General features: G+C 36.4%; 1 protein-coding gene across 2 annotated transcripts; it reads right to left on the bottom strand.

Annotated features, from left to right (window-relative positions):
- Nucleotides 1-547: 547 nt before the first annotated feature.
- On the bottom strand, nt 548-11,475 carry Tnfsf18 (TNF superfamily member 18). Of its 2 annotated transcripts, none has more exons than XM_020154560.2 (3): nt 11,304-11,475; nt 4,773-4,803; nt 548-3,003 (listed from the first exon to the last, which is right to left on the bottom strand). In XM_020154560.2, exons 1-3 carry the CDS (start codon nt 11,457-11,459, stop codon nt 2,657-2,659), a joined length of 534 nt encoding a protein of 177 aa, XP_020010149.1. In that variant the 5' UTR covers nt 11,460-11,475; the 3' UTR covers nt 548-2,656. The 2 variants fall into 2 exon arrangements, with proteins under 2 accessions (XP_020010149.1, XP_073905052.1); XM_074048951.1 differs by having other exon boundaries at nt 549-3,003; nt 4,773-4,806.
- Nucleotides 11,476-12,302: the final 827 nt, after the last annotated feature.

Raw genomic sequence — 12,302 nt, 5'->3', positions numbered from 1 at the left:
AGATAAGAGAATCTCGCTGCACTGAGGTGTGCTTGTTCTCTTCCGGCTTATTAGAGTGAACTGTCTTTTCTAGCTTCTACTTGAAGGGAATCATCTGATTGCTAACGTGTCAGTTGTCATATTTTTGTTTCTTCTTGCTAATTAAAAAAAAATGATGTATTCCCCAAATGAAATTGTCACATTGGCATAGAATGAAAAGGCAGAAATTTGATCACCAAGATGTACAGATGTACTTCATATAAGGAGTTTGCTCTATTAAATGCATGACTACATCACTTTCAACCAGCAGACATCTTCAGAAGCAGAGCCTGATCCACAATTCTATATAACACACTCTGGTTCAGCTTTGGTGAGGGAAAATGGAAGGCAAAAACCAATTAGTTTGAGACAGGTCAGTGATGGCTTTGATGAGTGACCATGAGCAGGGTGGAGTAGTTGAAGAGGGTACAAGTCAGAAAGTGGAACTATCTGACTAATGCATTAGGAATGGAGGTAGCTATGGACAAAACTAATTGCACCTAGCCCTCACTGTTACCTAACACTTGCTAAGAAGTGTTCATATAGGCAAGGATATCTCTGATGTAATTTTGTGTTCTCAAGATCACTGATTCTAGTTTGATAACCTAAGGATAAACCAGCTGCAGTCCAGTTACTAAAATACATTTTATTGTAGTTTTAAATGCACACAAAGAAACAAAGTATACATTGAAAACGAAGGATGGAATTATAACACCAGGAAAATTCAGATATCAGCTATGGACAGCCATCCCTCTGTCTGAAGTGCAGAAACCTGAGAAATCACTACTTTGGGGGGCTTTTGCTGGGAATGTGTCAGTTTTACTCTTTCTCTTAGCCTGCCTGGATTGTCCCAGGAATGAGGCAGGGACAGAGTAGAGCCATGAAGAAAAGTTTTACAAGCAGTGGTGTGCTGGTAAGATAGCTGTCCAAAAGAAAATCTCTGATTTGTAGTGTTTTCCAATTCCCCTGATATGAATATTCCCCCATAGCCAATTTCAGTGATGGCTCCACTGAATAATCAGAGTACAAAATTCCTAGAAATTTAATAATCACCTCTTATGAGCACACTGCTGCTTATAATAAAACAAAAATCAATACACCAAATTTCTATAAATATATGTGATACAATTTTAATTTCCTGAGAAGACACACAGATATAAAAATATCTTTGTATCCAAGTCATTAACCCTACAGCTACTGAGCAGATGTTAATTAAACAAGAAAATAGCATAGCCTATCCCAAGCAATTTTTGTTGCAAACAATACAAATATTTTAAATTAGCTTTATATGTAATAACATTAACTTAATGTAGTTTTTCACAAATATCTATAAATAGTTTGAATTGTTTTAAAATTTAATACTACATACATTTCAACAAGAACTTACAAGTAGCTACTTTAACAGACCCCAAAATTTGAAATAGAATGCTATTTATTACTTTTAGAAGTTAGCACATTTGACTGAGATGGGCTCTTCAAAGTAAGGAAGGGGTTTCAGTTGGAACGAGCCCTGAGCAGCACCCTGGGTCTCCCTGCTTCAGACAAGGAAAGGAAAGTTAGTTTGCTGGTAAAGGAAAGATCTGTTGTAGCTTCGATCTATCCACACCTTGGGGTGAAAGGGAATATATCTGAAAATTGAACTCACTAAATTTTACAGATGCATAGTGTGGTAACATAAATAGTAACTCTAAAACAGATTGTGTGATATGATTTAATCAATTCATCACTAGTTGAGTTGAGGCAAGACACCTATGTTCCTGCACTTCCATGTTCTCGCTATTGAATTTTTTTCCAAAAATACCTGCCGTATTAAGTTCATAGTTCCCATGTGATATGTGAAATCACTTTGCAAACTGGAGAAAACAAGCTAATATTATTAAATCATTACAAAACATAATCTAGCAATAATAATAATAATAATACGAATTTCTGGGGTTGAATCTAATGACTACTAATTTATCAAGGGAAATGTTTAGACACACACATAGTGAAGCCCTTGGTAAAGGTTCAGAAAGATCCCTTTACCCAATTGGCTTATAAAGCACCCTGTACCCTGAGAATGATAAAATTAAGGAATATTCCCAGATTAAAGTGCATTCTATTTCATGCCTTCTGCACCTCCGTACCTACGGTTCTCAGAGAATTCTCCATCCTCTAAAAACACTATATCTAACCTAAAGTGCCTTTGGCATATCTGGGGTCACTCTACCAGTCTGACTACTTTTTATTCAAAAGGTCTCAGAAGATAGAATTGTAGAAAGAGTAAAGTAAAGCTGCTCAAGAAAATGAGAACAAGGCCAGGCTACCACCCTACACCTTCTTTAAGACTACCATGGAAATAGGACTTCATTTCTATACCCGGGATTCAAGGGTTAGGGAAAGACTCTTTTGGGGAGGTTTTGTCCTCTGCCATTCATATTCACTTTGTCATAGAACATTGCCATTTCTTTGTAGACTGCATCAGAGGTAACCAAAAGTCTTTGGCCTATTCTTTGAGTATGACCTCACATGTAGAACAGTTCAGTTTGTGTTGACTTGTAAACCTGATAAACTACAGGCATTGAAAACCTGCCCCCTCCAACTCACCCTCCACCACCTCTGCATGCACTGAAGAGGATGCAGAGACCAAGTCAAATCTCTAGGCGATGAATTGAGGCTTTGCTACTAAAAAGATTCCCCAGTATGTATTATTTTTTAGAACCTGGTCTTCACTGTTGAATATCAAGTCTATTATATCTCCAGCATGAAATTCATAAGTCCCTCCTATAGTTTGGATTCTAGAGCTGTTTATTAGACTTTGTATGATGATTGCATTTTTACGTAGCTGCACGGCAAATGGAGCTACTCCCTTGTAGTTTGGATCAAAAACCACTTCACCAAAAATTGAATACAAGGCATTCTGAAGTATCTTCAGCTTCCCATCAGATGTATTCTTCATGCAAGGAGGTTCAGGAGATGCCATTTGCCATTTTGAGGGTAAAGGTCCTATAAGAAATTTATAAGGAACAAAAAATGGAAACCATATTTTTATCATTGCCTCATCCTCTTCCTGATTATAATAAATTCTTTACCACTTACAGGTTATTTCTTTACTTGTTCTACACTAGTTTTCTCCAACTACATTTTTAATATTATAACTATTCATCTACTCCTTGTTTTAGAGAAGTTAAAAATCCTAAGTGCATGTCTTGCTTGGGGTGCTCTAAGGAAATAGGTTTGCAATAGACAAATGGGTTAGCTGGCTCCTACATCTCATTAGTTAATATTTGTGGAAGGAAGGGAGAAAAGTGGGAAGGAGAAAGGAATCACGTACCAGAGTTGGAACAAGTACAGCTAGCAATCTATGATTTTTTTCTATCAAAACACTATTTTGTATGACTTTTCTTTTTGTAGTTACTGGAGTTTGAAGTCAGGACCTGGTGCTTGCTAAGTAGGTACTCTACCACTGTTTATGACTTTACTGATGACACTTTCCTTAATCTATTCATTTGAATATAACATATTTGAGAACAAGTACTTCTCTCTTTTCTCATTACCATATTACAGCACTTAAAAGAGTTCCTAGTACCTGTATGTGCTCAAAAACCTTTTTTAAAATATGGGTGTCTTTATATGTTGCCCAGGCTAGAATCAAACTCCTAAGCTCAAGTAATCCTCTCACCTCAGCCTCAGAAAATATTTCCTAATTGACTGGTTCTCCTACATTCCTTAAATAGGTTACTTCTGTCTAAATTATTGCTCTTCTCATCAGTTTGTAGGAATATATAATTCAAGCCCCACTTTCAGTATCATTATCAACTACCCTTCTTTCAAAATAGCTATTGGTAAATTCATGAGTTTATAAATAGAAATTACTTGACTATTTAAATAGGAGTATTCCTGCTTAAGTTCTAGAAATGCTCTCTTCTCAAATAAAAAGGTATGCTTGTGCAGAAACCCATAAACAACCAAAAATATATTTACTCAAAGGTTTGCATATATCTAAGAAATATTCTAAAGTTCAACTTTCAGGTTTTTTCGAAGAAAATAGCAGGTGACTATAAGGAAAAGTGACTCAGAAGCTAAGAGAAGAAAAGAGCAGAGGTAGTGGCCATTTCCCAAGCTCTCCTTTCCTCTTTTGTACATTTACTAACAGCAAGGTTGGTTCCCACTTACTCTACTAGACATCAGCAAATATGAGCAGTACTTTGAGGAAAGATTGTAGAAATCTAAAACATATTGTCCTTAGTAAAATGCAGGATTAAAAAATGGTTGCTCTATCTCAGATTCACAAGCCTCTAAATGTGATGTGCATTTGTGTCCAGAGATGTGATTTTGTTTTTATAGGACTGTGGTTTGATCCCAGGGCTTCACACTTGGAAAGCAGGTGCTCTACCATTTGAGCCACACCTCAGTCCATTTTGCTTTGGTTATTTTGGAGATGCAGTCTCACTAACTATTCACCTAGGCTGGCCTCAAACCATGATCCTTCCCATCTCACCCTCCCAAGTAGCTAAGATTACAGACATGAGCCACTGGTGCCCAGCTAGAGATGTGGTCTTAAATGTGAGGTTCATCAGAGCATGGGCTTGTTGACATAATTTACCTATGAAACCCTCAGCAACTAAGCAGTTACCAAGCACATTATAAATGATTGTAAACAGCAGCTGAAAAGTGAACAAAAGAGAAAATATAGGCTTTCTTGAGAGCACTAACTCCTGCCTTCTTGCATCAAAAACTAAGAAGAGTAAAAGCATACAAGGTGGGTTACTCACCGAACTTAGCAACACAGGACTCTTTAGCAGTCTGCTATGGAAGAAAGAGGCCTTGGTTAGGATGCTGACAGTATCACTTTACTTTATTGATTGAATTATTTAGGGCTTAAGATTCCTGAGGCAAACAACCATTCCAGAGCCATAAAAAAATCCCTCCCTCCATTTTGTCTCACTCTCACAGCTTCCTTTGTAGATGACTGGTTCTATCCTTTACCTTTCATTACCTAGCTCTCCTTCTGGGTCCTTTACAGGAAAGGTAATGTCTCATTCCATACACTGAACCTCTACCCATGGGAATACTATTGGATCTTGGCCCTCTCCCTCTAGTTTTCTGTGAACAGCAGTCTTTAATGGTGGAATAAAATAGTAAATATTCTATATATGTTTATTTCTATTTAAAATGATAAGAAATTCAGCTCTAGAAATATTTGCAACTTAGGTTTATGAAACCATCCTTATGTAATATTTATATATAGTAACCGAGATAGCCTCAGAAACAGATCCAATAGTTTCAAAGGATTGCAACATACTACAGTTTACATGCTAAAAGGTACAATTAATTTTACAAATGCAAGTATTTGAATGATAAATGCTCTAAAATACTTCATAGTAAGGCATAACCATAAAATTTGTGTACCCAAAGTTCATTGGTCTCCTTGTGACAAAATGCTTAAGAGATTTTTTTTAAACTTAAAGATTGCACATGTTCCTTTTTAGGATCTCCACAGCTGCTGTACTAGGAATAAATAAGAGGGCGGCAAAAGCAGTGAGATCAGATCAGAGGGCATTGTATTCATCTAGACAAAAGAGCATGGTGCCTCTGATCAAGGTACTAGAGGAGGAGATGAGTGCTTAGAAGAAAAGGTCAACTGGCCAGGCATGGTGGTTCATATCTACATCCCAGCTCTTGGCTGAGGCAGAGGTTTCTGAGTTTGAGTCCAGTGTGGGCTACTTAGTGAATTCCAGACCAGCCTGGCCTTTGTAGTGAGACCCTGTCCCAAAACACAAAACAAAAATGGCCAACAGAAGTTCCTAACATATGCATGAAGTAACAGAATAAAAGAAACAAAGATGACTCCAAGATTTTGGGTTGAAGTTATTGGAAAGATAAAATTAATCACTGGAATGAGCAAGATTAATGAGAAATAAATTAATAAGGGAAACAGTCATGAGTTTGGTTTTGGACATGTTAAGTTTGTGATGCTTATTAGATATCCAGGTAAGGTTATCAAGTAGATACTTGTATCTACTTGACTCAAATTTAAGAGTTCTGGTGACATAAATTTAGGCACCTACAGCTTGCTGCTTGAAGATATGAAATTGAATGAGACCATCAAGTCAGGGAGTGTAGCTAGAGACAAATACAGGGACACTGCAATGTTTAGAGACAATGAGAATAAGAAAGAACTTGCAAGGGAAACAAAGAAGGAAAGGCCAGTGATTCTGAAAGGAACAAGAAGAGTGTGATGTTTGGAAATGAAGAAAAGAAAAGTATTTGGCTTAAACCAAAGTGAAGTTACAAGAGCAACTGATCTTTCTAAAGTAAACTAAACTGATTGCTGTCTAATGCTGCAGATAGATCAAGAAACAAGATGTCAGAGAATTGACAGTGTTGTATATGATGTGATGCAGGCAGAAGCTAATTAGAATGGAGTAAAAACTAAATGAGAAAAGGGAAACAGGGAGTTTTGCAATGAGGTAAAGTGAAAAAATGAGTGAAATCTGGACAGATGAGAAGTCATAGATGTTTTCCTTTTTGTTCATTATTTTTTTGTTTTTGACTTTGGTTCTGTTTTAATATGACAGAAATAACATGTTTATTGCCATTTCCTGGCAGTGTTCTGGTAAAATGAGGAAGGAGTAATAGATGAGATCCAGGATAGAATTGTAACAATGTCTTTGAGTACCTAAGGGATGCTAGGATTTCCTTATAGATTGCCTTGGTAAGTGCATGGACAATTTATCCATAAGGACAAGGGAAATACAAGTATGCATGGACACAAACAAAGGTGAGTAGCAGATATATGGAGGCTTTGGATTTTCTGTCCTTCCTACTTCTATTTTCTCTTGGACCCTGGAGGCCAAGTTACCAGCTTAGAGTGAGAATAGAGAAGAGTTATTGGACCTTTGAAGTGAAGCCAATAGTATGCAATAGCCCAGTGGAGGAGAGTGAATAGACTGGGGAAATGTAGGCTATTTCCAGAGCAACACTAAAGTCCCACTTGAAGTTAGTGGTTGTGAATTTAAAGTAAGAACTTTCAAAAAGGTCTTGTGGTTTTTTTTTCAGAGACACAGCACAGTTGGATTTAATAAGTGCTGGTAATTTTCCATGGATGGATTTATTATTAGAGTTTAGCAAAGAGAGAAAGAAGCAAGTGAGTTTATGCAAGAATGGGTTATAATTAAAGACTGGAATCTAGTTGTATAAAGAGAGAAAAGCAAGAATGGCACAAGGGGCAGTGCTATTTTAATTAAAATAAGTGTGTCATCAAATGATGGATTGATAATTGAGCATCATGACATGCTAAGAATGTGCAAGATGCATTCTTCCATTTTGATCTAATGAGGTAACTTTTCAGTTATGACAGTCAAAATCATAGATAAAAGTAAATTAATTTAGATGTAAGCTTCAAGTTGCTAAATCACAAAAATGTTAATTAAGAGTAAGAAAATAGGGTCAGACATGGTGATGTTCACCTCTAATCCCAGCTACTTGGGTGGCAGAGATCAGGAGCATCGAAGTTTAAGACCAGCCCAGGCAAAACGTTAGCAAGACTCCCTCTAAGAAACCAGGTGAGGTGGCACACACCTGCAATTCCAACTGTGCAGGGAGTTATCAGGATCACAATCCAAGGCTGGTCTCGGGCAAAAAGTGAGACCGTATCTGAAAAATAACTAAAAAGCATAGAGCACTTGCCTAATAAGTATGAGACCCTAAGTTCAAATTCCAGTACTGCCAAAAGAAATTAAGAAAATAAGCATACTTCAAAAGAAATTCACAAAATATTGGAACTCACAACTAAATTTATCAAGGTCCTAAAAAAAAATAAAGAAACATATATATCAAATTATTCTGTTAGGGTTAGGGATTATAGCTCCATGGTACAGAACTTGCCTAGCAAGTATGAAGCCCTGAGTTTGGTCCCCAGCATCACCAAAAAAAAAAAAAAAACTCTACTTAAACATTATTTTAAATATTTTGTTATGCTTATATATTAATGTACTGTAGAACATAAAACAAAATGGTTTTACACTGTGAAAAACTGCATCAAACAATATTTGACTCCTCCATGTGAATTTCCCATTTTGTATATCTGTTTGGCATACATAGGACTAGGACTTGTGTATAACATGATACCTAACATATGTAAATTGGCAATTATAATGAAAACATCTTACTGATAAAGAAGTACAATTAAAAAGTCTGGAAGCCATTAATCTTAAAAATAAATTGGTGGATTCCCTGCGGTTGGTTTTGCTCTTGCAATTATTTCATTTTCATTTTGGTATTCCTTAGAAGAGATGCTGAAATTCAATTTAGTTCCATCCTTGATGGGCATGTAATGGGGACTTCCTTACTCCCAATTTCCTCATCTATAAAGTGGGAGAAGTAATAGCACAAAGCTCACTGAAGCTGTTGTTGGGCTTAACTGTGCTAATTCTTGTGAAGGGCTTCCCCGGGTATCTTGTCTGGACCTGCTTGATAAACATTACCTGTTATGTTAATGATGCTGATTATAATGAAGAATTAACAGAAAGTTTAAGTTCTTATATTCCCTATATTATACTAGCATTGGAAGTGAGAGAAACAAATTTAATATGTGGTTCTTGCCTCTTAATCTTGCAATAGATTGTGTAGATTGTGTACCAGCTGCTATCATGGATAAGGAGTGTAACCTAAGGCCATAACCAAATTAATTGTCAGAGCCAGAAATTTCGGATACTGTATTGCAGGCTGCTTTTGTGCCTATTTAAAGCTATAGAAATTGCCTCTGTGATAGCTTACAATTATTGCCATAAATGAAAATCTAACTGAAAAATTATCAATTGGCTGAAAGGTACCGTCTTTGAAGAATGGATGCACAAAAGCAAAGAATATCCATATTGTTAAATTTACATTCATTGTAATCTCTTTAATTGTAATGGCACAAATATTAATCACTCCCATCTATCGAAAGCCTATCACTCTTCACGCTTGTCAGGCACTGCTCAGCATCATTCATCCTTAAGGCAACTCTAAGAATGAGCATGCTCCTTTGCAGATGAGGAAATGAGGATGAGCAAGATTGAGTAACTAGCCCAAGGTCATGTGGCTGATAAGCGGCAAGGCTGAGATCCAAACTCAGCCTGTCTTATTCAAAATTCTCACACCTACGACTCAATGGGACAGTTTCTATTTATAATTCTGTTGATGTTTGGAAGGAGTAATTACCACTTATAAAGAAGAATATAGAAACTTTCAGTTTAGTTTAATTTAGCTTAGTTTAGGTTTTGTTTCATTTAGAAAAAGTTGTTCTTGTTACCTCAATTTGATTTAAGCCTAGACTTACATAGTTGGGCTCAAATTACCAAAATTTAATAATTCTTTCTCCAAACCAACCTCAATCAGATCATTCGGAAATAAAATCAACTCTGCTTTTAAGTACAAGTACAACTTCCCCTTCTGGAAGTATTCTTCATTTTACTGAAGCAAGGGACTTTCCTAAATAGTTGGTTTCTCTACAGACAACTTCTGTGAAGGTATTTTAACTGAGGACTGACCAACCTCTTTGACCTCATTGCCTATCCTTTTAGTTAAATCTCTGCTAAAAGAAACTGGGGGAAAAGAAAATAATTTTCTCCCAAGGAAAATTCTGTTAATCTAAAAGGAACCAAGTATTAGTGTCTAGAGAATCTGCAAAATAGAGCCTCCTATGTAAGAACAAGAGTAGAGAATAAAATTAAATAATGAAGTTTATGGGTACCCTGAGAAGGTGGAAATGGCTACCTCATAATGACTCACCATCCGCTAGCCACTCAGATCTCTTTTCCGAAGATAATTATTTGTGGTTAATAGGGAAAGGGAAGTGCAGGCAAGTGGAAAGTGGAATGCATGAGCTAATATCATTGCATTGTCAGCCAGACCATTGACTTTCCCACAGGAAGTAGTCTTCTAAGCATCCTGTCAGGAAAATGTCCAAACAATCTTTTTACCTCCCTAAATTTGGAACAAACCCTGTTTATAGGCAGAACCTTTCATTGAAAGATTCTTACAAGAGACTCCAGAATGAGCTAACCTGTGAAACTCTGGCCAATGCTCTACTTAGCCAAACTAAGCTAGTATATGAAGTGTACTGTTCCCTTCTACATCTTTTCTTAATTACTTTTCATTGTCTTAAGTGGTAGAACCACATCTTTGAAATCTTCCTTGGTCAGGCCCCTTAGAAAAATATTTCTACAGTTACCTAGCCTTTGCTTAAATGGGCATATACCTCTTTGTTCTCCCCAAGGCTCAGAGTTTTCAGATATACCCAGAAATGGATTAACTCCTGAATTATACAGTGTGTTTCTTTTCTTTCTGGTCATTGCTATGTAGTCAACAGGAAAAAAAAAAAAAAGAACTTCTAGCAAAGAACCCAACTTAACTTCAAAAAAAAAAAAAAAAGAACTTCTAGCAAAGAACATAACTTACCTTCATTCCCAGTGCAGATCCCATTCTCTAGTCCCACAATTTAGACTACAATTCAGTGGGAAATTCCTGATAAACACCAGGGGCTTCCCACATAAACATATGTTTCCTCCTTCCTCCATGAAGCCTTCCCTGATTATCCCAGCTCAAAGTCATTGCTCCCAGTTTTGAATTCCTAAAGCATTCTGTTCCATACCACTCTTAAATAAATTATTGATCACTGTATTTTATAGCTAGCAGGAACATTAAATAAACAAATCCATTCCTCTACCACCAATTTTTCATGTGGAAAAGCTAAGAACCAGAGAGAATAAATGATTTTCTCAAATATTACAGCTAGTGTTTGGGAAAACTAGAACTCGGATTCAGACCTTCTTCATCCTGATTTAAAACTGTTTTTCCCCTCAAAGGTATACTAGTCACCTATCACTTACCTTATTTTGTCTTCCATTATCTTTTGGCATCTTTTTTTCCTCAATAAGACCATAGCTTGCCTGCAACTCCTTAAGGACAGGCACCACATTTTATACTTCTTTTTATTCTATCAAGAAGGTATAGCAGAATTCCAGGAAGGGGACAAACATCTCCATAGGCATCTGTCCATTGGCTAATTTAACCAAATAACTTCATCTAGATCAATTTTGCAGCTAATATTTGACATTTTCTGTTACTTTTTATCTCAAAACACTTAGTTCTAAAGCCATGTCACTATAAGATTGGAATTCTATTTACACTATTTGTACTCACAGATATCTTCCTTTCAACTATCTCTAATAATATTCAGTGACAATGATAATAACTAAACTAGCAAATAAATAAAGGATCATAATCAATAGGAGCTTTAGGTTCTTTTTCCTCCTTACCTTGAGTGGGAGAAAATTAAAGATTAATATAATGGAGCAGAGCGATAGCATAAGAACTATTGCTGAGTAGAAGGGCCATAGCTTCCTGGATGATCTCTGTGCTCCTTGAGGACTTGGGTGGCTCAAAGGCATACTTTCCATGTGGCTCAAACTCATTTTCTGGAGAGGAATGTGAGCTGTGGAAAGCAGAAGTGATAAATGAAGGATGCACTCTTCTGTTTTGTAGTATTATGTTAATTAGTAATGGGTGTAGGAGGCTGGAAGGCGGAGTTTTCCTTCTGAAACTCTTGTGTTGGAAAACGATACTTCAAGGCTAAGTGCTGACTCTCAGTTGGCACCAGACCAAATGTACAAAGGAATAGAAGGCTTAAAGCCAACACACATACAGGAGGAGGAAAAAAGCCAATATAAGGGAAGTTCCGAGGGAAAAAAATTCTTTCCTGAAGCAAGAGGAAGTACAGTGTGTGTGTACTGTGAGCCTTAAGGAGAATAAGTGGCTTGTTCCCATCTAAGAAAGCATTCCAAATCATTTCCAGATAAGAAAATTACTTTTATAAGAGGAAATAAAGTTTGAAATTTAGCTTATCATACTGTAGATGTCATGAACATGGAAGGCAGGGTGCTGGAAAACTAGAGAGGCTAGGATGCATAGCTTAGAAAAAAAGAGTTTTAATGAAAGTCACCACATTATATGTCTTACACATAGATGACTTTAATTTGTCAGTTATACCTCAGTGAAGTTGGAAAAATCAAATCTATGGTCTCAAAAAAGCCTCATCAATTTCTAGAATACAAAATGTTTTTATTCTGAGATAGTTTCTAGAAAATGCCAAAGTAAGTTATTAGAATTTAATAAAAACTTATAAATACTATATGCTCAATTTTCTCATGTTTTACCACTTAAAAACTCTGAAACAATTTTTAATACAATGCTTGTATCAAATAGAAATAAAGTTACTCAAAAGTTATTTTCCTGTACCCTGCCCCCAACCTGATACT

This window comes from Castor canadensis, chromosome 11 (assembly GCF_047511655.1).
Source record: "Castor canadensis chromosome 11, mCasCan1.hap1v2, whole genome shotgun sequence".
NCBI classification, from domain to species: Eukaryota; Metazoa; Chordata; class Mammalia; order Rodentia; family Castoridae; genus Castor; species Castor canadensis.
This window is presented reverse-complemented; position numbering and strand designations above follow the sequence as displayed.

What these genes read in the sequence shown, in the direction of transcription:
- Tnfsf18 (XM_074048951.1), bottom strand. Translation starts at nt 11,459, where the DNA reads ATGAGTTTGAGCCACATGGAAAGTATGCCTTTGAGCCACCCAAGTCCT. An exon ending in TTAATTTTCTCCCACTCAAG is followed by an intron (nt 4,807 to 11,303) that starts GTAAGGAGGAAA and finishes TTTCTTCCATAG; the next exon opens with CAGACTGCTAAAGAGTCCTG. An exon ending in GTCCTGTGTTGCTAAGTTCG is followed by an intron (nt 3,004 to 4,772) that starts GTGAGTAACCCA and finishes AATTTCTTATAG; the next exon opens with GACCTTTACCCTCAAAATGG.